Source organism: Peromyscus leucopus, chromosome 6 (assembly GCF_004664715.2).
Source record: "Peromyscus leucopus breed LL Stock chromosome 6, UCI_PerLeu_2.1, whole genome shotgun sequence".
Classification (NCBI taxonomy): Eukaryota; Metazoa; Chordata; class Mammalia; order Rodentia; family Cricetidae; genus Peromyscus; species Peromyscus leucopus.
Genome location: NC_051068.1, coordinates 65,054,368 through 65,075,294, shown reverse-complemented (window position 1 = coordinate 65,075,294; position 20,927 = coordinate 65,054,368). Strand labels below are relative to the sequence as shown.

The 20,927-nt window shown below is 44.7% G+C and overlaps 1 protein-coding gene across 9 annotated transcripts in view; it reads left to right on the top strand.

Moving 5' to 3' along the window:
- Positions 1-20,927, top strand: part of Dclk2 (doublecortin like kinase 2) — a 133,515-nt gene that overhangs the window by 76,285 nt on the left and 36,303 nt on the right. For 6 of the 9 annotated variants that reach the window (XR_003733503.2, XM_028860466.2, XM_028860465.2 and 3 more), the window contains exons 3-6: positions 4,953-5,055; positions 7,829-7,930; positions 8,871-8,918; positions 12,504-12,598. Coding sequence is in view for 8 of the 9 variants with exons in the window: in XM_028860466.2 (XP_028716299.1) it covers positions 4,953-5,055; positions 7,829-7,930; positions 8,871-8,918; positions 12,504-12,598 (348 nt within the window). In the remaining variant the exon portion in view is untranslated. The remainder of the gene's footprint in view (positions 1-4,952; positions 5,056-7,828; positions 7,931-8,870; positions 8,919-12,503; positions 12,599-20,927) is intronic. The other 3 variants (XM_028860468.2, XM_028860467.2, XM_028860472.2) reach the window with 1 other exon arrangement.

The following is a 20,927-nucleotide window of genomic DNA, read 5'->3' as shown; positions in this document are numbered from 1 at the left end:
GGCAGGTTCTTTTACTGAGCTCAAAACTCAGTGTTTCTGGCTAGGCTGGCTGGCTAGCCAGTGAGTGTCTGGTAACTACTTGTCTCTGTCTTTGAATGCTAGAGTCTACAATGTTTGGCCATGCCCAGCTGTTACATGGATACGTGGGATTTGAACTCGAGTCCTCTTTCTTATAAAACAAGCTCTCTTAGCCATCGAGCCATCTCCCCAGTCCCAGATTTTCTGTTTCACTAAGTTAATTCTTCTTTGTGCCCCTTTATTCCCATCTTTAAGATGAAGAAATTGACTCATAGAGGTTAAATATCTTGCCCAGATTGCTCATGTCTGTGTGTGTCCATGTCCGTGTCCGTGTGTGTCCGTGTGTGTGCATGCACACGTGCGCGTGCACATGCATGTGTGTATGTATGTATTAGGCCTGTCCAAAGCGACACTGGTAGGAGAGCAGTTCCTACCCCTTCCTCCTTGATGTCAGTGCCGTCCGGTGACTGCTCGTTTGTTCTTCTTCCTTTCGGGTTTTATAGGAACTGTTGCTCCTTCCCAGGCCTCCCTGGCCTGGCCCGTGGCATGGCTCCCGCATTCCTGCACCTCCGGAGGAAGCCCGTCCCCCACCCGCTGTAGAACAGACCTGTCCAGCTCCCACCTCTCGGTATCTGAAGTCCCTTATGAAGTCCAGCAGGAAAACAGTCCAGAAGAGGTTTCGTTCTTGTGTCTGCTTTGTTTTTATCATCCGTTCTTAGCATTCTTTCTTCCATTTCTAGGGAGAGCTAAGCCCTTGAAATGCTAATTCTACCACAAAAGGTGGAAAAAGAGGTTTGATTTTTCTAAAATGCCCTGCGGGCTGAAAAGCATCTTATTAGTTTCACAATTGAGAATTTCTCCTGTGCCGGCTTTGTGTTTCCCAGTGTGACTTAGTGTTGCCTTGCAGACATTCTCTCTCTCTCTCTCTCTCTCTCTCTCTCTCTCTCTCTCTCTCTCTCTCTCTCTCTCTCTCTCTCTCTCTCCCCCCCCCCCCCAGGAGCCCAGATTTCAGGCTTAAGTCTTCTCCTCTCACACCTGCCTCATCTCCTTACCTGTTTCCTCCCTCACTGAGAGAAACAAGGCTTTAGGAAACCTCTGCCCCCAGATGTAAAACAAACTAACAAGAATAAAGAAAACTATGGACCAGGCTGTTACATGTCTATCAGCTACCCAGTCCCCTGTTGTCCTTCTGTGAAAGGCTGACATGGTCTCATCCAAAGCCCCTCACTTTCTCTGCCTACTGATTCCATTCTCTCTCATAAAACAAAACAGCTCTGTGGTTTTCTTTTCTTTCCCGTAGCCTGATTTTCCTGGCTCCTGGGTCTTTATAACAGTGTACCAGTAGTTTGCTATTGGTTTTCTCATCTTGGAAAAACGAACAAACAATCTCTTGACCCTTGATCTAGACTCATTTCTCCACACTTACTTTGACCCACGTTTAAGTCAGAAGTCTTGGGAAATGTTGTCTCACTGCCTGTCCTACCCACCCTCCTTTAAACCATACACCAACGTTCCCTTTGGTAAGGTCCCATGATGTTCATGTTGCTAACCCGATCTGTCACTTTTCTTTCTTTCTTTAATTATTGTTTATGTATATAGGTGTTTCATCAGTGTGTGTGTCTGTGCAGCTCATGTGTACCTGGTGCCCCCAGAGGCCTTGGGAGTTAGCCATGTGGTTGCTGGGAATTGAACCCAGGGCCTCTGGAAGAGCAGCCAGTGCGTTTAACCACTGAGTCATCTCTCCAGTCCCGAGTTGTTAGTTTTCAATCTTCATCTTATTTGGTCTGTCAGTAACTGACACTAAGGCCCTTGAAACACTTTTTTGACTTGATTTCCCACACATTGTAAAAATCTTGATTTCTCCCCTGGTTTTGGGTCTTCTCCCTGATCTTGGCTTATTGCTGAGCTTTGGAGGTCAGCCTTGACCTCTTCCTTATGTGCGTGGACTACTGGACTGTGGCAGGAGTTTAGAGGTTAGGACCGTCCATACTGGTGAATCCAGTGTTCACCCTTGCACCTTGACCTGAAGTGTAGGTTTGTAGATACCTACTCTCTGCTCAGCACCTCTGCTTGACTGCTTAATAGGCATTCACAGTTAACGTTCCAGATCTGAATTTTTGGATCATCCTGTCTGCCACCAAACTCATTTTGTACTTTTTACTGTCAGTCAGAGCTAATGGAAGTGATATCATTTCTGTTCCACAAGTCAGAAGCCTTGACTTTTCATCTCTCCTTTCCTGTGTCCAGGCTCTTCTTTCTACCTCACTCCTGACCTCTCTGAATAGACTGTCTTCATCTCTGGCTCTGACAATCGTCTCCAGCTCGCCATGCTTTGCAATCTTTTTTTTTGTTTTCTAATTGATACATGGTTACATTTTACATTGAGCTCATCCAGAGAAGCCGTTCTTGTCTGGTACTCATCCCCAGTAGGAATAGTCTCACACCATGTTTCAATTAATTAGAAAACCCATTAAACATCCAACAGTGAGTGCCTAGTCTCTACGAGCCCTCTGGGATAATGGAGAGAACACCTCTTTGGTCGCTTGCAGACCATGGCACTGAAGGTTGGTCAGAAAAGCCTCTGAGGGGCTGGAGAGATGGCTAGGTGGTTAAGCATGGTTATTGCTCTTATTCCCAGCACCCATATGGCAGCTCACAACTGTCTGTTCCAGGGGATCTGACTCCCTCTTCTGGCCTCTGTGGACACCAGGCACGCATGTGACACACAGACATCAATGCAGGCAAAACACTCATAATATAAAGTAAAAATAAACTAAAATTTTAAAAAGTATCTGGCCTCTATAGAACCAGAGACATAAGGCAGAATGTGGGTGCCAGGTAACGGGGGAAGAGGCCATGGGGAGTGATTGCTAATGGGCTCAGGATTTCTCTTCTGGTTGGGGTGACGGCTGTGCAATTCTGGATGTATTCAGTGGTGCCGACTTGTGTGCTTGAATGGGTGATTGTATAGTCTATGTGCTGGTTATACTTCACCACTGTGACACAAGCTGGGGTCATCTGAGAAGAGGGAGCCTCCGGAGAGAAAATGCCTCTGTCAGACTGGCCTGTGGGCAGACCTGTGGAGCATCTTCTTGATGAATGAGTGGTATGGCAGTGGCCTAACCCACCGTGGACATCGCTGCCCCTGGGCTGGTGATCGTGGGTTGTATAAGACAGCAGCAGGCTGAGCTGGCCAGTGAGCAGCGCTCCTCCATGCTTCTGCTTCCGTTCCTGCCCAGACTTCCCTTCACGGTGGATACAGACTCTGTCTATAAGATGAAACAATCCTTCTCTCTCGGAGTTGGTTTTGGAGAGTGGTTCTTGACAGCAATAGAAACCTAATGAAGACAGGAGGTGACTCAGATCTTAACGGGAAACCAAAACAAACCACAATCACTATGCTGGTGGGAACGAACACAGTGTCGTGGCTGAGAAGTGGACAGAGAGTATGTCGGGGACGAGGTCAAAAGGTCAGCTGAAAGGACACTCGTTTGTAAGGAGGGTGGGAAGTGGTGTGGTTGCCCTGGCTGGCGATAACAGTGGCTGAGGCTGGGGGGTGTGGGGAGATTGGAGGTGAGATAGCCATGTCAGGACAGGGGAAGAGACCAGGCAGGAGAGAAGGTGCATGTGAACCACACGGAGGAGGTTGAAATGCGTGAGAACCGTGTAGTAGTGAGAAGGACCTGCCTGGGGAGCAGAGCCAAGCTGAGAACATGACTCCCAGGAGGACTGTGTGGATGAAGAGACTACATGCCATTATCACCTGAGGTGGCCAGCAGAGGCAGGGTTAGCAGGAGAAACACTGGTCTGAGCAGGTTCAAGTTAAATGCAGAAGCTGGGTCTTACTTCATAGTTAGAAGAAGTGTATTCAAGTATCCAAGCCTGCACTGACTGTCTCTGCGGCACCAGCCTTCTGGTGTTGCAGAGAGTTGTAACATTTGTATGACTTGACTACTCTAACCCAAGTCATCCATTGTATCTAGTTCACTGTATTTTCTGTGGAGACTTATTTATTCCAATATACAGCTGAATGGTGACCGTGGAGGTACAAGGCATTACTGAGATTGCAGAGAATTTCCAAGAAGTAATTTAAAAAAAAAAAACAAAACCCACTTTATTATTTTGGAAATGAAGCAATTTCCATAAGAGACATTTTTATGCAGCTCCTTCTACAAGGTACTGAAAGTAAGGCTTGCCTGTATCAAATGCTGGAGATGGCTCTGATGGTGACCAGTGGGCCGGGGATGGATGTTTTGCTCTCGTGGACCAGGCTTTCTGGATCCGAAACTGATTAGTATGGAGGGGAGAGCTTTTATATGTCACTGGTGGTGGCGCACGCCTTTAATCTTAGCACTCGGGAGGCAGAGGCAAGGGGATTTCTGTGAGTTTGAGGCCTGCTTTTTCTACTGAGTGAGTTCCAGGACAGCCAGGGCTACACAGAGAAATTCTGTCTCAAAAAAACCAAAAAAACAAAAAAACAAAACAACCAGCAACCAACCAAACAACAACAACAAATGGAGGGGGGCTGAAGAGATGGCTCAGAGCTAAGAGCATTGGCTGCTCTTCCAGAGTCCTGAGTTCAATTCCCAGCAACCACATGGCAGCTCACAACTGTCTGTAACTCCAATTCCAGAAAACAGAAGATATAATTTAGACAGCACTTTTGGAATTAGGGCCATGTGCCAAGGAGTCTTGGGAGAAAAGTGTACACCGTACATGGACATCCTCATTTAACAGGTGTCAGCAGAAGCCCTTCATTCTGTTGTGCTGAGGTCAGGGGACATGAAAAAGTGTGACCATTTCTGGAAAATGCACACCCTATATAGTAAACAGGTTCTACCACAGTGATGTGGGTGAAGCTTGAAAGTGCATTTAATTTTGCTGACTTTTCTGGCACTCTAATGTTTCTAATTTCTTGGATTTTTTTTTTTCAGGTTACTTGTCTGCAAGACTTTTTTGGTGATGATGATGTTTTTATTGCATGTGGACCTGAAAAATATCGTTATGCTCAAGATGACTTTGTCCTGGATCATAGCGGTGAGGCAATTCACTGACCATCTTTGTAGCTCCTGAAAAGAAGGCTCAGAATTCAGTGACAAACATGTTGAGAACATAGGATACTGGAGAAAGATGACCAAGCATGGGTGGTTCTCATCTGTCATTCCAGCTACTGGGGAGGCGGAGGCAGAAGGATCACATGGCTCTAGGAGAACTCTAGGCCAGCCTTGGCAATGTAGGGAGACCTCTCTGAAAACATATATGGAAGGATAACGAATAAATTGTTCATGGTAGTTACCTGAGATTTCTCTTTACATCAGCTTTGTGTGCAACTTTGAAAAACATACATTGTTTATATATTTGTAAAAAGAACTATCTCATGGTTGGGATGAAAAATGCCTATTTATTGATTTTTATCTATTAATGTAGTTTTAACTATTATTTCAATGATTTCAAATGATACTGCTGTAGTAAATGGTTCTTAGGCGGCTAAGGTAGCTCAAGATAATTTAGCCCCGCTCTGCATCCTTCTGCCTGTCCACAACAAATGAAGTTCTACTCCATTAAGTAGGCGGGGCTAACAGTAGCAACAGTGGTGCACAGGCAGAACAGCTCTTGCTCTGTGTGTAGTAAGCTTATCAGAGCTACTTGGATCTTTGGTTTTTGTTGTTGTTGATAATGGCCCTTGATAGTCTCTTATAGGTAAGGGGAAAAAAGAGCACTCTTGATTTTTCTCTCTCTCAATTCCTAGTTATTTAACCTTCTTTAAAGATGGGAGTGTAATGGATGTTCTGTAGGCTTTTGTGAAGGTTAAGTGAGTTAACACACACCTACAGCTAGGGATCCCTGTGGGTCTTGCTGTTTTTGTGTTGTCAGGATTGTAGCACCATCATTACATGGTGAAGGGTTACAGTGGATGCAAATCTCAGATTGACTTCTACCGCAAATACATTTATGGCGGCACAAAGGGGTTCTTTGTTGTGCTTTAAACATCCATTGTTCAATTGTGTTGTCAACTTAAGAGCTCCAGCTTAGGCTTCGAGGTATCATATATTAAAGATGCATTAAAACAATGACAGAAATCAAAGGAAACATAAGTTTGAAAACCCACCCCCCAAAAAAAGAAGAAAAAAAAAAGGAAGGAAGGAAAGAAAGCCTGGTGTGGTAGTAGATGATTTTAATTCTAGCACTTGAGAGGTAGACGTAAGTGAGTTGAGACCAGCATGGTAGACACAGCAGGTTCCAGGCAGCTAAGGTACATAGTGAGGCCTTGCCTTTAAAATAAAACATTCAGAATGCATAGAATTTTGCAAATCTAATCTTGGTCAAGTCACAGATCTCTCCTGATTCTTTTTCTTTTTCTTTTTTTTTCTCTCCTGATTCTTAAACCTGGGTATAGTCTGAAGTTCCGGGTTATCGGGGTCTGTTTGGGGGCATCCTGCTCATTAGAGGGCCAGTGTCTCCACAGCGTTTTAACAGTCTACACAACACACTTTTGAGACACAATGGGACATAATCTACAATGCTAATTGCTTAGCAGAAACTGGAACTGCCCCGTTTATATTAGGTTTGATTAGAGCCTTTCAGATGTTAACTGGGCTCCCCTGGTGAGTATTCCCTGATTTGTATATTTCACTTGCTAATTTGCCACCCTTGGGAGCTAGATTAAAACTAACTCACATTTTAATCTTTTTGCATAAATTGAAGTGTTCTGAAGTAAATGGAAGACAATATGTTTTCTAATTTATCCCTTATAACAAGCCTATGAAGCACATTTTATTCTTACACTAATATGTTAGGGAGAAATAGGGAGGCTTGGAACATAAGCAAGGTCTTCCTTCTAGCTAGCAAATGTCGAGCCATGACTCATCCCAAGCCCGCCTGACTGCAAAACCCGTGATCTTAATTACTCAAATCTGAAGTGATGATTGCAGCTGTAATTTGTTCTGGTTCTCCAAATGCTGTCTTATTTGGTGGCTTATGGAAAGGTCAATGTTATTGTTTAAAGCTATTTTTCTCATTTTTGCTCTTCCATGCTTTGAAGACATGGGTAGCTAGACAGTACAGAGACCCTAAGTTAGAGTTTCATGTCCTTTTGAAGTAAGATGATCAAGGACTTGGAGAGGACAGTAAAATTGCTGTCTGTGCTGCCCTCTGAAAAAACTGCACACAGATAAACGTGTGGTTTATCTGTGAATGATACTGTACATCCACTTAGGACAGTAGAATTCCTGTGCTCACTAAGAACTCAGTCCCAACAATGATGTGTCACAGATGTGTAGTCTAACTAGAAATGTAAACATGACATGTACTTTTTGGAACCGTTGCTGCATACATTGAATTTATGGAGCTCAGGGACTGGCAGCTCACCAAGTCCAGCATTCAATTTATAGCCCTGGAAAAATAAAGGATGGGATGGGAAAGAGATTGTTGGGTAATAGCAATAGGGTTGGAGAGTTGCCTTGGTAAGGTGTAAGTATGAGGACCCAAGTTCAAATCTCCAACACCTCTACAAAAAGCCATGCATGGTGGCCCATGTGTCTGTAACTACAGTGCTGGGTGGCCCAAACTGGAGGATTCCTGGAGCTCACTGGCCTACCAGCCTAGCAGAATCTCTGAGTTCAGTGACAGAGCTCATCTCAGTCTGGTGGAGAGTGACTGAGGAAGACGGCTGGCTTGACTTCTTGCATTCATGTGATTGCACATGTGCACACATACACTAGTCACAGGCAGCCAATTGTAGTTGCATGGGCATGCCTTTGGTCAGTGCTGGAATCTGCTTTAACTACAAATGCACTTGTGTTCTTTGCAGAATGCCGGGTACTGAAGTCATCTTATTCTCGAGCCTCGGCTGCTAAGTATTCGGGATCCAAAAGCCCAGGGCCCTCCCGCCGCAGCAAGTCACCAGCCTCAGGTAGGAACAGAAACGCAGTGGATGGTCTTACAGGGGCTGTTCTCTTTAGTTTTCTCACATTTTTATGAACTTAACAGCCTCTACCAGCTTGTGCTCTAGAGCAATGAGAGACAATGAGATTTTTAAAACAAAAGCCTTAGCTCTCTCTTCCGAAGGTGTGAGTCTTCCAAGGAACTCTTATACTTGGTCCTGCCACGTTTTCCTGCAGATAGCCTCACTGTCTAGGCCTCCACTGGTGTGCACATAAACGTATTTCACATTTTGGGCCACTGTTCACGGTATTTTGAATTCTGTGCTTCATAATTGTGGATTTTTATCTTCCTAGAACTACTACTTCCTGGTATAACACACACAAAGTTCCACACAGAACTATATTGACGTGAAAATTTCCACATTCTTTTTCTTCATCAAACAGCTATTAATAGTAATAATGATTATTCTCTGAAAGGATTACTTAGTTAAATTCTATAAATTTCAGATCCAGATCCTACCAATTTGTCAAAATTTACACTGCTTTGACATTTTTTAACATTAAAACACTCACATTGTATCTCAATAAGTTGGTTTTATGAGTTGATAGTAATCACAAATAATTTTGCTCGTTCAATTTATTGCTAAGGAAGTGATTTTAGAGAAAAAGCATCTGTTTTTACAGGCAGTATTCTGATTACTGCCCAGCCTGCTGCCCCTTGGAGTGAACTAAACTTGGTTTTCTTTGAAATAAAATGATGATGATTTGACTGGAGAGGCGTCTAGAGGTGCAGAGTGGTCCCAGACCAACCGTTCCAAACGTCAGACTTGGTCAGACGCCCCCCCCCCCCCCTGCAGCGCTCGGCTCACTTCCTCTAGGGCAGGCTGTGTTACTGTCTTTTAGACCTGCTGAATAACCTCTGTCCTTACTGTCTTCTCCTGCTCTGTGCATATGCATGCGTGTGTACAGTAAAGAGGGCTGGCCACACCAGTGCCTGTTCTTCAGCCAAATCCCCAGGTGAGCCGGGAGCCTCACAGCGGTGTCTCTCTGCTGGGTTTTTGTTTCTGTCTTTGGCTGCATTTCTGTTTCCTTTGCTCCATTTCCATGAATGTATCTGGCCTTCTCCTGTGGACATCTGTGCCATACGCAGCGTCTTACGGTGTGCAGACCGCTGCGGCCTCCCTGCACACGACAGAACCACTTAACCTGGGAAGATTGCGGCATGCCCCTCTGTGTAGTTGGAGCACGGTGGTCCAGGGAAGGCAGCCACCTCTAGGACTTCTGTGTTCCATCGAGCTGTGGGAAATACTCCGTGACTGAAAAGCTAAAGTTTGTTAGCTGAGCCGGGCGGTGGTAGCACAGGCCTTTAGTCCTAGCACTCAGGAGGCAGAGTCAGGCGGATCTCTGTGAGTCTGAGGCCAGCCTGGTCTACAGAGTGATGAGTTTCAGGACAGCCAGGGCTACCCAGAGAAACCCTGTCTCAGAACACAAATTTGTTATCAATAAATATATGGAAGGAATTTCTAACCTCACACTTTGCCCATACCTGTGTTAAAGGTTTAGGAATCATTAAAAGCTTCTAGTTGAAAGTGCATTATGATGGCCTGCGCCAGACTAAGATAAGATGTTCGCTGCATGCACATAGAAGGAGGCAGCCAACGCTGCATCTTTGTAGTTGGGAGGCAGTTATTTTCATACAGCGCTTTACATTCAGACTTTCCCAATATGTGCAGTTGACACTGGGTTTTTTTAACCAAAGGTATCTATCTTTCTGACATTAACCTTATTTTAAATCGTGTTGACTCTGTGGTGTCTTAAAACTGGAAATGTCAATGGAGCATACATGTGTTTGGGTATACTTTTCTGGCTGAATGATGCCTAGCTTTTGTTCCAAGTGACAGGTTTATAGATGCTTGTCATGTCAGGAAAACGATTAAATAAAAGTAGAGAGAGCGGTCCAAGAGAGTCAGGTATGATTAATTCAACTTTGTCACCTGAGGTCTGAAGAGGAAACTTACTGAACTAATAATATTTCATGGCCACATTTGTCTTCAGACCATCTAGTGTTCTATGACAAAGCCCAGTGAATACTTAAATGACTTTTTTTTAAAAAATCTGAATTTGCAATGCTTAATAACTGATTGAGGACTAGCATTTCAGTATGTTAAATCTTCAGCTGAATCCATATTCGGGTAGTGTCAGCCTCAGACTCCTCAGTGAAAGTCGTGAGACTTGAAAGCCACATCTTGAAAGGCAAAGGGTCTTCAGAGGAGGCCTTTGGAAGCATGTTTAGCACTGTAGAATGCTGGAAGTCTCTGCCAGTGCTGGTGCTCCCCAGTGACTCTACAACGTGCTGCTGTGTTACCAGGAGTGTCTTCTACTCATTCTCTGACAAGGGGCGGAGAGTGTTGGGTTACAAGAAGCCACAGAATTAGAAGCAGTAGTGCTTGCTTGTACAGAGACTTTGCCGTGCTGGTACCTATAGTCTAGCTCTTCAGGAGGCTAAGGTAGGAGATTTGAAGTGAACCTGGGCAATGCAGCAAGGCCCTGTCTTTAAATAGCAGCAGCAGCAGCAGCAGCAGCAATAACAACAGCCAAGACTTCAGGGATTAGCTGGAATTTCAGACAGTAACTTTATAAACATAATATTGTTCATGTCAGTCTTTGGCTACTAAGAGCTGCTTTGAGAGACATTTCTGAGTCTACTTAATCTTCTAACAAAACTCTGTGTAAATAGCTAAATAGTGTGTTGAAATACATAGATAGTAAAGTAGATAACCATCTAGTCAATCTAACTATTATTTGAGTCTTATAAATACTGCTTTTAGGGGCTGGAGAGGTGGCTGAGTGGTTAAGACCAGCCACGAGATCCTAGCACTAACATCGCAGCGAGATGTCCTGTGGATGCCTGTAATCCCAGTTGTGATTATAGTGAGGTGGAGGCAGGGTCACTGGAGCTTGCTGGCTTCCAACATAGCAAAGAAAACCTCAAACCATAGGTCCAGGGAGAGAGCCCACCACTGTCTGCCTAGAGAGTGATGAATGAGGATATCCAACACCCTCTTCTGGCCTCTGTTGCACACACTTATGACCATATAGTCAACACACACACACACATACACACACACACACACACACACACACACACACACACACACACACAGGAAAAACTAGATAACCAAGTGATTTAAAATTAGGAAAATTGAAAGTTTGGGGGATTAAAAATATTGAAAAAGATTCTGTCTGCCGATTGTAAAAGCACAATAAAATAGACAAAATTGACTTCATAAACCCAGCCATCCCTGTTCACAAACGATTTGGCTGACCGTATCTGCTCCTCGGTCTGCAGTCTCTGCCTCCACTTGGGAACTGGCACTCCCTTTTGAGTCACCTGTGTGGGATGTCTGCCTTCACATTTGACTTTCTACACTTAATTCAGGTGATTTAAAATAATACCGTCTGCCTCTTATGTTGGGGGGGGCTTCATTCTGCTTTTCATAAAGATGAACGGCAGCTTTCATCTGCTTTGGGTGAAAGCTCTTGAGGATTACTTTTGAAGTAAGAGGGATTACAAGTACTTTTAAGAGGAGAACAAACAACTAATCCCAGCTATTAACTACGAGCTTCATGAGATCACTGCAGAAACAGATCTAGATGATGGGATTGGGAATGTGCGTAAAGGGCACTGAGATGGTTGGCCAGCACTCTGCAGGCTAGAATCTGTGATTGAGCTCCCCCTACAAACAGGATTAGCCATCCTTTGCTCAGCAGACTCCAAGCTTTCTACCAAAGTGTGCGGAGGTGCACAAGGCGAAGGCCGTATGTAGAAAACTGCCAGCGTTTGCTAAAGAACGGGGACATTCAGCTGAAGAAAATGGGAGGGTTAGAAATAACTAGCCTATATTAAAAAGTACTTGAATAGTTTATTGTTTAATGGCCTTCAATCAAATAATAGTATAAGAAATAGTTGCTTTACTTTCCTTAAGAATATACATAAAGGTTAGGGTTGTAGTTCAGTGGTAGAGCATGTGCTCAGCATGTATGAAAAGCTTAGCTCAATTCTGAGCACCAAAAGGGGAATGGGAGGAAGGCAGGTACACACACACACACACACACACACACACACACACACACACACACTTACTTGTGTATTTGGATTACAGTCTAATTGATTTAAAAGAGCCATACACATTTCTCAGTGACTCACATTAGTATACACCAAGATGAAGATGGATAGTGGCGGCTTGTAATGGCCTTCATCACAGACATCACAAACACAGCCATTTGTCAGTGTTTTCTAGAAGGCAGGTTGTACCGACAGGGTCTCTCGCTCACACCTGTAATTCCATGATTGTCTTCTGTATTTGTTTATATCATTGTTGGGACACAATTATTGCAGATAATTCTAATTTCACTCCTTGTCTGACTTTGTGTGTAACGCCGTAAGATACATTGCTTTTGCTTTTTGCTGATTCGTCACCTGCTTTGGGCTTTAAATGAAGCAAAGCTTCATGGGAGCCATTTTGTGCATGTGCTTAGTGTTTCCACAGTCTGGTTGTTTGGAGTTTTGATGACTGTCTCCTTCGTTGTTCCCTGGTCCAGTGAACGGAACTCCCAGCAGCCAGCTCTCCACTCCTAAGTCCACGAAGTCCTCTAGTTCATCTCCAACCAGCCCGGGAAGTTTCAGAGGATTGAAGGTATGAAAGAAGAGAGCCGGCATGCTTCTGTGAGTCTGTTGTTTGTGTGGTTTCACCGTTAGGTTTGTTTGTGAGCTTGAAAAGGCTGAGCTGGATCCTGTCGTCACGTTAGCTGGCCTCCCTAACTCCTCTCGCATGGTGCGTTCACGTCCTGTGAGACTGCACAGTTGTGATGGGTTGAGCAAAATGTGGTGGAAGTACAGGAAATTATTATTCTGACTAGTGTAGATGATTTGCAAGTGGCAAAGCATTGGAAAACACCATAATTCATTTTAAAAGGCCCTTTGGAATCATGATTTTAATGTGGCTAAGGTAATTTGACTTTATTGAAGTCTGCAACATGGGAGAACTGTCAACGTGCCATTTACACCCGCAGAAGATAGCACAAGAAGAACAGGTACATTTTGGTGAGGAATTTAGACATAAATAGACATTAGCTATGATGTTAAAAAATACAGAGAGTAGCAGCAAAATTAGTGGTTGGTTTAATAACACCTACCTAACAGGGAGATTATGAATGCACAGAGCTGACATTTGCAAAATTTTGATGTTTCATTTGATTTAATAAATCCCAGTACTTTAAAATTTATAAAATATGTCTGGTAAAACAGCAGAAATAATTGGTGTTAAACATCGAATTTCTTTTATTAATACAATCAGATTATTTATGTGGTAAATGCTTTGAAAATACTAAAGTTTATACAAAGCCATGTATGTATGTATGTGTTCCTTAGTGTTAAGTTGTATCAGATACACCAGTATCAAAAATATAGTCTTGGCCGGGCGGCAGTGGCACACGCCTTTAATCCCAGCACTCAGGAGGCAGAGCCAGGCAGATATCTGTGAGTTCAAGGCCAGCCTGGTCTACAGAGCGAGATCCAGGACAGGCACTAAAGCTACGCAGAGAAACCCTGTCTCTAAATAAATAAATAAATAAATAAATACAGTCTCTCTGAAAATGGTTGCTTCAACACCTCAAAAAACACAAAGTTTTCTTTAGGCATGTTGAAGAATCTTTTTGATTATTATAATGAATGGCAAAAATTTCTTACCACTGCTGTGTGAATAAGGAATGAAAACCTTTTTACTAAAAAATGAGCTTTTGACTTAGGTTGTGTGGGACGTTAGCAGGTCACCTTACCCATCATGGAGACACCTGCCCAGGCCACACAGGCCCTCTGGCTTAGGTTGATGAGTGCCCCCCAGGCATTACCCATCTCTGAACACTCATTATCATACAGACTCAACCACGTGAGCTGCAGAGTTAATTGCTGCCAAAGATCTCAAAGTGGCACTGGGCTTGCAATCTGTGTGTTCGACACAGAAAAGACCAACAGAAGTCCAAACCCACCCATAGCCAGGAGGCTAAAGGCAACTTAGCCATTCCCTTCCTTAACGAGCCTTACTGCAAACTGGAGTCCTCATAAGGTGGTATCCCATAGGCAAGTGGAACTTGAGTTTATATATTTACAACTATCAAAGCCAATTCAAATGTATAACTGTTGAATTAAATTTATCATGCCCAATAGAATGAAAGATTAACTAATTGTGGTAGCTACTTTTGTTGCCAGGGTCTCCATTGTGCTAGCTGTAGTAACCAATTATGAAATAGCAATCCCAGAAACTGTAGCAGCAGTGGCCACCACCGCTATAACAGCAACAATGGCAACAGCGATATCATATTCTCTTCTGGACCGTGTGAGCATCATCTGTGTCTAGCTGCCACGGTCCACTGGCATGGATGCAGCTCCAGGAACACGAACCACCAAGGCCCATTTTTCTTGATCCCAGTATGACTTAAGCTGTCAGCTCTGCATAAGAACAACTAAGAACCATAAAGAAAAAACAGATAGCAAACAAGGAGCAGAACTAATGGTCTCATAATGGCTACATTCACGCTCACAAATTTTAAGGTATCTTCAAAAAAGCTAGATAAATTTCAGGAGGCCAATAAAAGTTGCACAGAGCCACTCCTGAAAAGTAGGTACTATACCAGCTTGAAGAGGATTTTGAAAATGAAAAAAGGCTTAGTTGGCATGCTATTGTTGACAAATGAAGGTCAGTGACCTTCAGAGTTATCCTTAATCTCTAAGGTGTCTGTGTGACACGTTCTCAAACATACTTGAAAGAGCAGTTACCATACACTACCTTCTGGAGAATCTAACCACATGGCTACAGTTCCTAGGCTTACATTAATGCTTGCCAAGGCTGGCCATATTGGGCTCTCAATTCCCATTGGCATCAGAAGGGGAGAGTTTTTCACAAAGGCCCAATAGGTCTCTGCCATGTTGGGATTCAGCAGCAGCCACAGGGAACACACAGCACTCAGGAACCCAAAGAGGAACCTCATTGTCCTGTGGAAAGACTCAAACAGATCCCCAGGCCCACACCAACACCAGATCCGGTCCCCTCCAAGTGCCAGTAGAAAGATCCTTCCATCGTACCAGAGGATGATTTGCAACAGGAGCCCTCCAGTGCTTATCTGCAGCAGATATTCCAGCAGAATCCCCCAATAAAAAATTTAAAATATATAAAACAAGGGAAAGAATAGAATGTGGAGAGATGAGCCCCTAGCTCCCCCCTTTTTACTTTAGCAAAATATGTTTTTAAGATACGATGGCAGCATTCTACTATAGCCTGTCCTTGAGGATTATAAGGAATACCAGTCTTATTAACAATAAAAAATCTTGGCAGAATTTTGAAAATCCCATACTGATGTAGGCGGGACCATTATCAGTCTTTATGTACTTTGGCACTCCCATATAAGCAAAAGCATGAAGACAATGATTCTTTACATCCTTAATCTTTTTACCTGAATGGGCAGAGGCAAAAATTAGAGAAGAATATCTATCAATAGACACATGGACATATTGTAATTTTTTAAAGGAAGACACGTGTGTGACGGTCTTCTGACTTCTGCATGCAAACACATGCATGTGCATACACACACAGAAGCACACACTAAATAGATGTAACTAAAACTATTTTAGGAGCTTGAGAGATGGCTCAGCAGTTCAGAGCATTGGCTGCTCTTATAGAGGACCCAGATTTGATTCCCAGAACCTGGCACTCAAAACTCTTTGAAACTCCAGTTCCAGGAGATATAATATCCTCTTCTGTGTTCTCTTGATAGTAGGCACACACACAGGAAACATTCCTGCACATTAAAAAAATAAACTAATAAATCTTTAAATAAATATATTAAAATTTTAAAGGCATTTTTCCTGAAGTATTAAATTGGCTACGGCTTGTTTATACTGTGATTGAATTCTTAATTGTCAGTTTGTTGAAAAGGAAAAAACTTAGATGAAATAAAAGTAGTAGTGGGCTGAATGTTTTCAGATACAAAGCCGTTCCTGGTTTTGGTAGCCTCCCTACGGAGTGTAGCCGCTGCCTTCACATTGCAGTCGTGAAAGATTATGTAGAGGAAGCAAGATAATCTTCAAATTGTGAATGATTTCTGAAGAGTGCGGAGTCTAAGATGATCGAGTGGTGGCTACTGAATTCAAATTCTTCAGACCCCAAACTGACCAGTGTAAGGACGATGGAAAGTGTTTTGTGCTAGTCAGCCTCCTGTGATTGTAACAAGACCTGAAGATGACCAGTGAGAGAGGAAAGGTTCATGTGAGCCCATTATTCTTGAGTTTTAGGTTTATGGTTGCTCAGCCCAGTGGGTCTGTGGTGGCCTAGTACATCATGCCTACTTCATGACCAGGGGGGTAAAGAAAAGACAAGGGATCCAGTCCCGCAGCCCCTCAGCCCCTCAGGGGTACTACCCCAGTGACCTAAGTACCTTGTACTGGGCCCCACCTTCTAAAGTGCCCCCCCTCCCCCGGCACACACACACACTGCCCCATAATACCTTCTCGAGGAACAAGCCCCCTGTACGTGTACCTTTATGGTAGGCATACAATCTAAACTACAGCAACCAGTTAGAATTTTAGGGTCTTGTGTAGGTAGTCTTAAAGGGAAAAAGGAATTAGTCTGGCCTCTTACTGAAGATGGTCAAACAGCCTGGGAGAATACCAAAAGGAAAAGTGGACCATTTCAGTAGGGTTTGGTATTGTGGAGAGCTTGGCTTTAACCCCAGTTCCAACAAGACACGTGGGGATAGTTCTAATCAAGGAACAGGGTGTGGGCAGGGGATGCAGGTTACTAAAAGGAAGCATCAAGGACAGGATTTCCAGCTAAAGGGACTGGAAGGGATTGCTGTGATGACAGACAGATCTCCCCTAAAGGAACTTTGCAGTATTATAGGCATGGGGAAGGACATCCAAGGTCTGGCCTCTTTAATCAGAGAACCCAGAGAAGTTAGAATAAAATTGGAGTCTTAGGAGAGAATCCCAGAGAGAAGTTGACAGTCTAGACTCTGGCCTGCCCTCTTAGTCCTCACTTTACAGGCTTTGGTCCTGGGAGCTGACGGGCTCAGGGTTCCATGGTCTTTTGTCTGACCACAGTGACTCTGACTGTCACGGGACGATGCGTTCGTCCTAGGCTGTGACTGTAGTCTCTTAGGAGGGTAGCGGTGCATGCAGTTGCTGTACAGTGCTTGAGTTCTGATAAATTCCCTGCAGGAAAGAAGGTAAGATTAAATTCAAGGGGCATAAGGGAGGGAGACCGGGGAAAGACTGAGGAGTCCCTGGGAGGAGAGAGGCAGGGTGAAGGAACTAGGCAGACAAGGAGGATCCTCTGGGACTTCCTCAGGAGACCATGGCGAAGTGCCCGGGAACATGTGTCTGCGGGGAACTGAAGGTCAACACCTGGCATCCTCCTGACCGCACAGAGCTTTTGTAAGATGGTAACGGTCACATAGCCCAGTTACTGGTTTTCCTTGATAAATCCCAAGGGGCTGAGTTTGCTGAGGTTGACAGGCTAGAGGTAGACAGTGTGACCCGGGTCTAGAAGATGTTTCTGTGTGGCACCGGATATCTGAGAGATCTGACTTACAGGTTCCAGAGCTGTCAGTCCATTGTGATGGAGAGGGTTTGGTAAAATGGAATAATTCATACCAGTGAACTTCCTGTGGTCAGGAAGGAAAAAAAGGGAGTCAGGGAAAATGCCCCTTCCAAGGACCTGTCCCTCAGTGACCTACTTCCTCCGGTTTGTGTTGGTTAGATCTCAAGTCCTGAAGGTTCCACAACACCCGCAATAGCACTACTAGCTCTGACCCAAGGGTGTAAAAGCGCATGATCCTGATACTGGCAAGAGCTTGCCTAGCATGCCCAACTTCCTGAGCTGATACCTGGTATACTGCTGGGTGTGGTTCTCCATGCCTGTAATTCTAGCATTCAGTAGGTGGGGTAGGAAGATCAGAAGTTCAAGGTCTTCCTTAGCTACTATCAAGTTCAAGGCCAGCCTGGGCTACATGGGACTCTGACGCAAAACAACCCACCATTAAAAGCAAACAAACAAACAGAAACGAAAACAAACACACGAGCCTATGAAGTACATTTTATATTCAAACCACAGTGTCTCAGTATGAGATAATGGTGTACATGGACCTGTGGTAGAAGCCACACGGGCAGCATGGGAAGTCATTGGGATTTGGAAGCAGAGCCTGTGCTTGTAAGAACTACCACCCAAGGGCACGGTAAAAATCAAGGCTAGTCTTAAACAGATTGATCAGAAACAGTGAGGTTAGAGCAAAATTTATAAACAGAATTGTTAACAGGTAGTCTAACTAGCAGATCCCTATCGGGCGGCTACTCCAAAATGGAGCCCCTAGATATTAAAACTTGACTTCCCTTTGTTTGGATTTGGGGAAGGTGGCTTTTCTGAAAAGCAGGGTCACTTACAGTGATAGTTACCTAAGGAAGAGGCAGGAGTTAAACCTGAAAATTTTGAGGAGAGAGACCAAATCCAGGACTGTCCAATCAAAGCAAGCTTTATTCAGCACTGATAAGGAAGATGGAGACAGGTCCATACTGGAGGTTCCCAGATTCCCATACTGGTGCGGAGTTAGGTAAGCTAGGAGCTCATGAAGGCAAAACCCACAAGGCTGCGGTACTTCCTGCCTTCGTCCAACTGGGGGCAGGCGCACATCCTGATGTACTTCCTGCCTGTGTACCTCCTACGCACATCCTGTGCAGTTGGGGCAACCGACCTTGTTTACAGAAGTGAAAACACGAGGCTTATTATCTTAGGTAAACAACAGCCCCCAGCATTCCAGGAAGTTACCTGTCCTCAGGCAAGTGAGGCTTACGGGTTAACTTTAGCCCTTCCACAGTTCAGACAGGAGCCTCCTTCACAGCAGGCGTCTGGCTGCCTCCCACAGCATTGGCACCAAGAGCACTTTGCAATGAGGCCAATTCATGAAGGTTCACAATGGCGCTTAGCCTCCGGGTGTTCTTGTTTTTCTTTCATCCTTCTTTACTTGTTAAAGAATTCTGCCAATGTTTAATCCTAGTTAAGCCTTGGCAACTCAGACAAAGTCTTTGGTTCAGAGGGGTGAGGTGGAATTGGAGACCCTGGTGTGCAGCGGCATGGACAGCCTCAGGCACAGTGACTGCGGCCACTTGAACTGTCCGCTCGCTCTTGTTTAGAGGCAGACACAGGGTGCTGTGGTTAGAAGCAGGGACTCCAGTCAGAGTGGCTGGGTTGGGTGTCGGTGTGGCCCCTCACTGGCTGTGTGACCTTGGGCAAGCCATGTTGCCCTTTTCTACAAAAAAGAGGGTTCACAGGATGCACTGAAGCCCTGGACCAAACAACAGAGAGTGCACCCAGGACAGCTTCGATAGTCTTACTGTGGCTGTGGGCCTCTAGGTTTCACATGAAGGAAAGCCCACGTGGAACACCTAAGTGCACAACAGAGAGAAGTCAGACAGTTTTTCTCTTATATTCCTGTGTTTTGTGTGCTTGAAAATACTCTGACTGTGGTGATATTTTATTTGTATGTTAATAAAGTTTGCCTGGAGATCAGGGGTCATAGTGAGCCATAAACAGAGGTCAGGTGGTGGTAGCCCACGCCCTTAATCCAATTACATGGCTGGCAGAGTCTCTGTGTGGTCAAGGACACAGCCAAGCGTGGTGACACAGGCCTTTAATACCAGTACCAACCATAGAGGCCTGGAGGTCTGTATAGACAGGCAGTGATGAGGAAGTGATGTGGCTGGGCTTAGAGCCGATGAGAAGGCAGAACAGGAAGGCAATAAAAGCGCAGGTTAGACAGGAAGAAGCTCTCTCTCTAGGGAAGCTACGGCATTGTGGTAAGCTAAGGCTAGTTGTAGGTATTAGCTATTTCTCTGATCTCTTCGGCTATTACCCCTGTATTTGGCTCTGTGTTTAGAAATTTGTCTACACCTGACCAAGAGCTCCTAGCTCCAAGAAAGTAAAAGTATTCAGATCCTATGAATCCTAAGTAACATTCTTGGAGCCCAGGAAGCTGCAGGTCACATCACCTGAGGGATAATCATGTCGATAATACAGATTCCAGGGCCCCCATCACAGGCCATGCTCTAAGGGAGTTCAGGCTCCAGAGGGTTTATTAGTAACAGCTTCTAAGGTCTGTAACTGAGGGAAGGAAGGATCAGGAAGGGCAGGGAGTCTCACATTTCACTGCTTCCTCCTGTCCACTACTGACCTTTCCTCCCAAATCGCCCCTTCTTTTCTCCCATGTCCCTTTCACGGATCCCAACACTTAACAACAGTAAACACTGATTTCCTCACATGTTCTTCGGAGGTGGATTTCAGGAGCAGGTTAATTGGGTGGTTCTGGGCTGGCTCTCTTATTACGAGCTGGCAGGGTACACATCAGGGTTAGAGTCGCCTGAGGCTTGATGGCAGTAGGGTATCCACTTATCAGGTGACTTCTTCCTTCGCTGACAAGTGGGTTGGAGGCAGGCGAATAGGAAACTGGAGGAGGAGGTTCCATAGATTAACACAGGAAAGGCAAAAGGCAGCCGCAAGAAGACTGGCAACTTTAGTCTACTGAACTTCCTGCGAGCCTAGAGAGCAGGCTCACTATGCTAATGACCCACAAAAGGTCACCGCAGACCTCTCTCAGCCCCTTTTCTCTCTTGCCCTCTGAGTGCCAGGCCACAGAAAAGATATGGCACACCTCCAGGCTCTTGTGTCTCCCCCTTAATAATCTGTCTCCTCTCTTATAACTGACTATACGTCTCTGTATAATTCATTGTGTAGAGACAAGAGGAACTGACCTCTGGACTCAGATTCATACCTGTTGGAGGTCCAGAAGGCCCTGGTTCCTCCCTACTGGGATTTTCCCGTGGACTGGCTTTATGTCCTCAAAAGGTGGCTGCTGGCTTTTCCTGGAACCAAGTGACAGGAGAAGGATGCCATACGGCTCTTGTCTCTGTGACCCAGCTTTGGG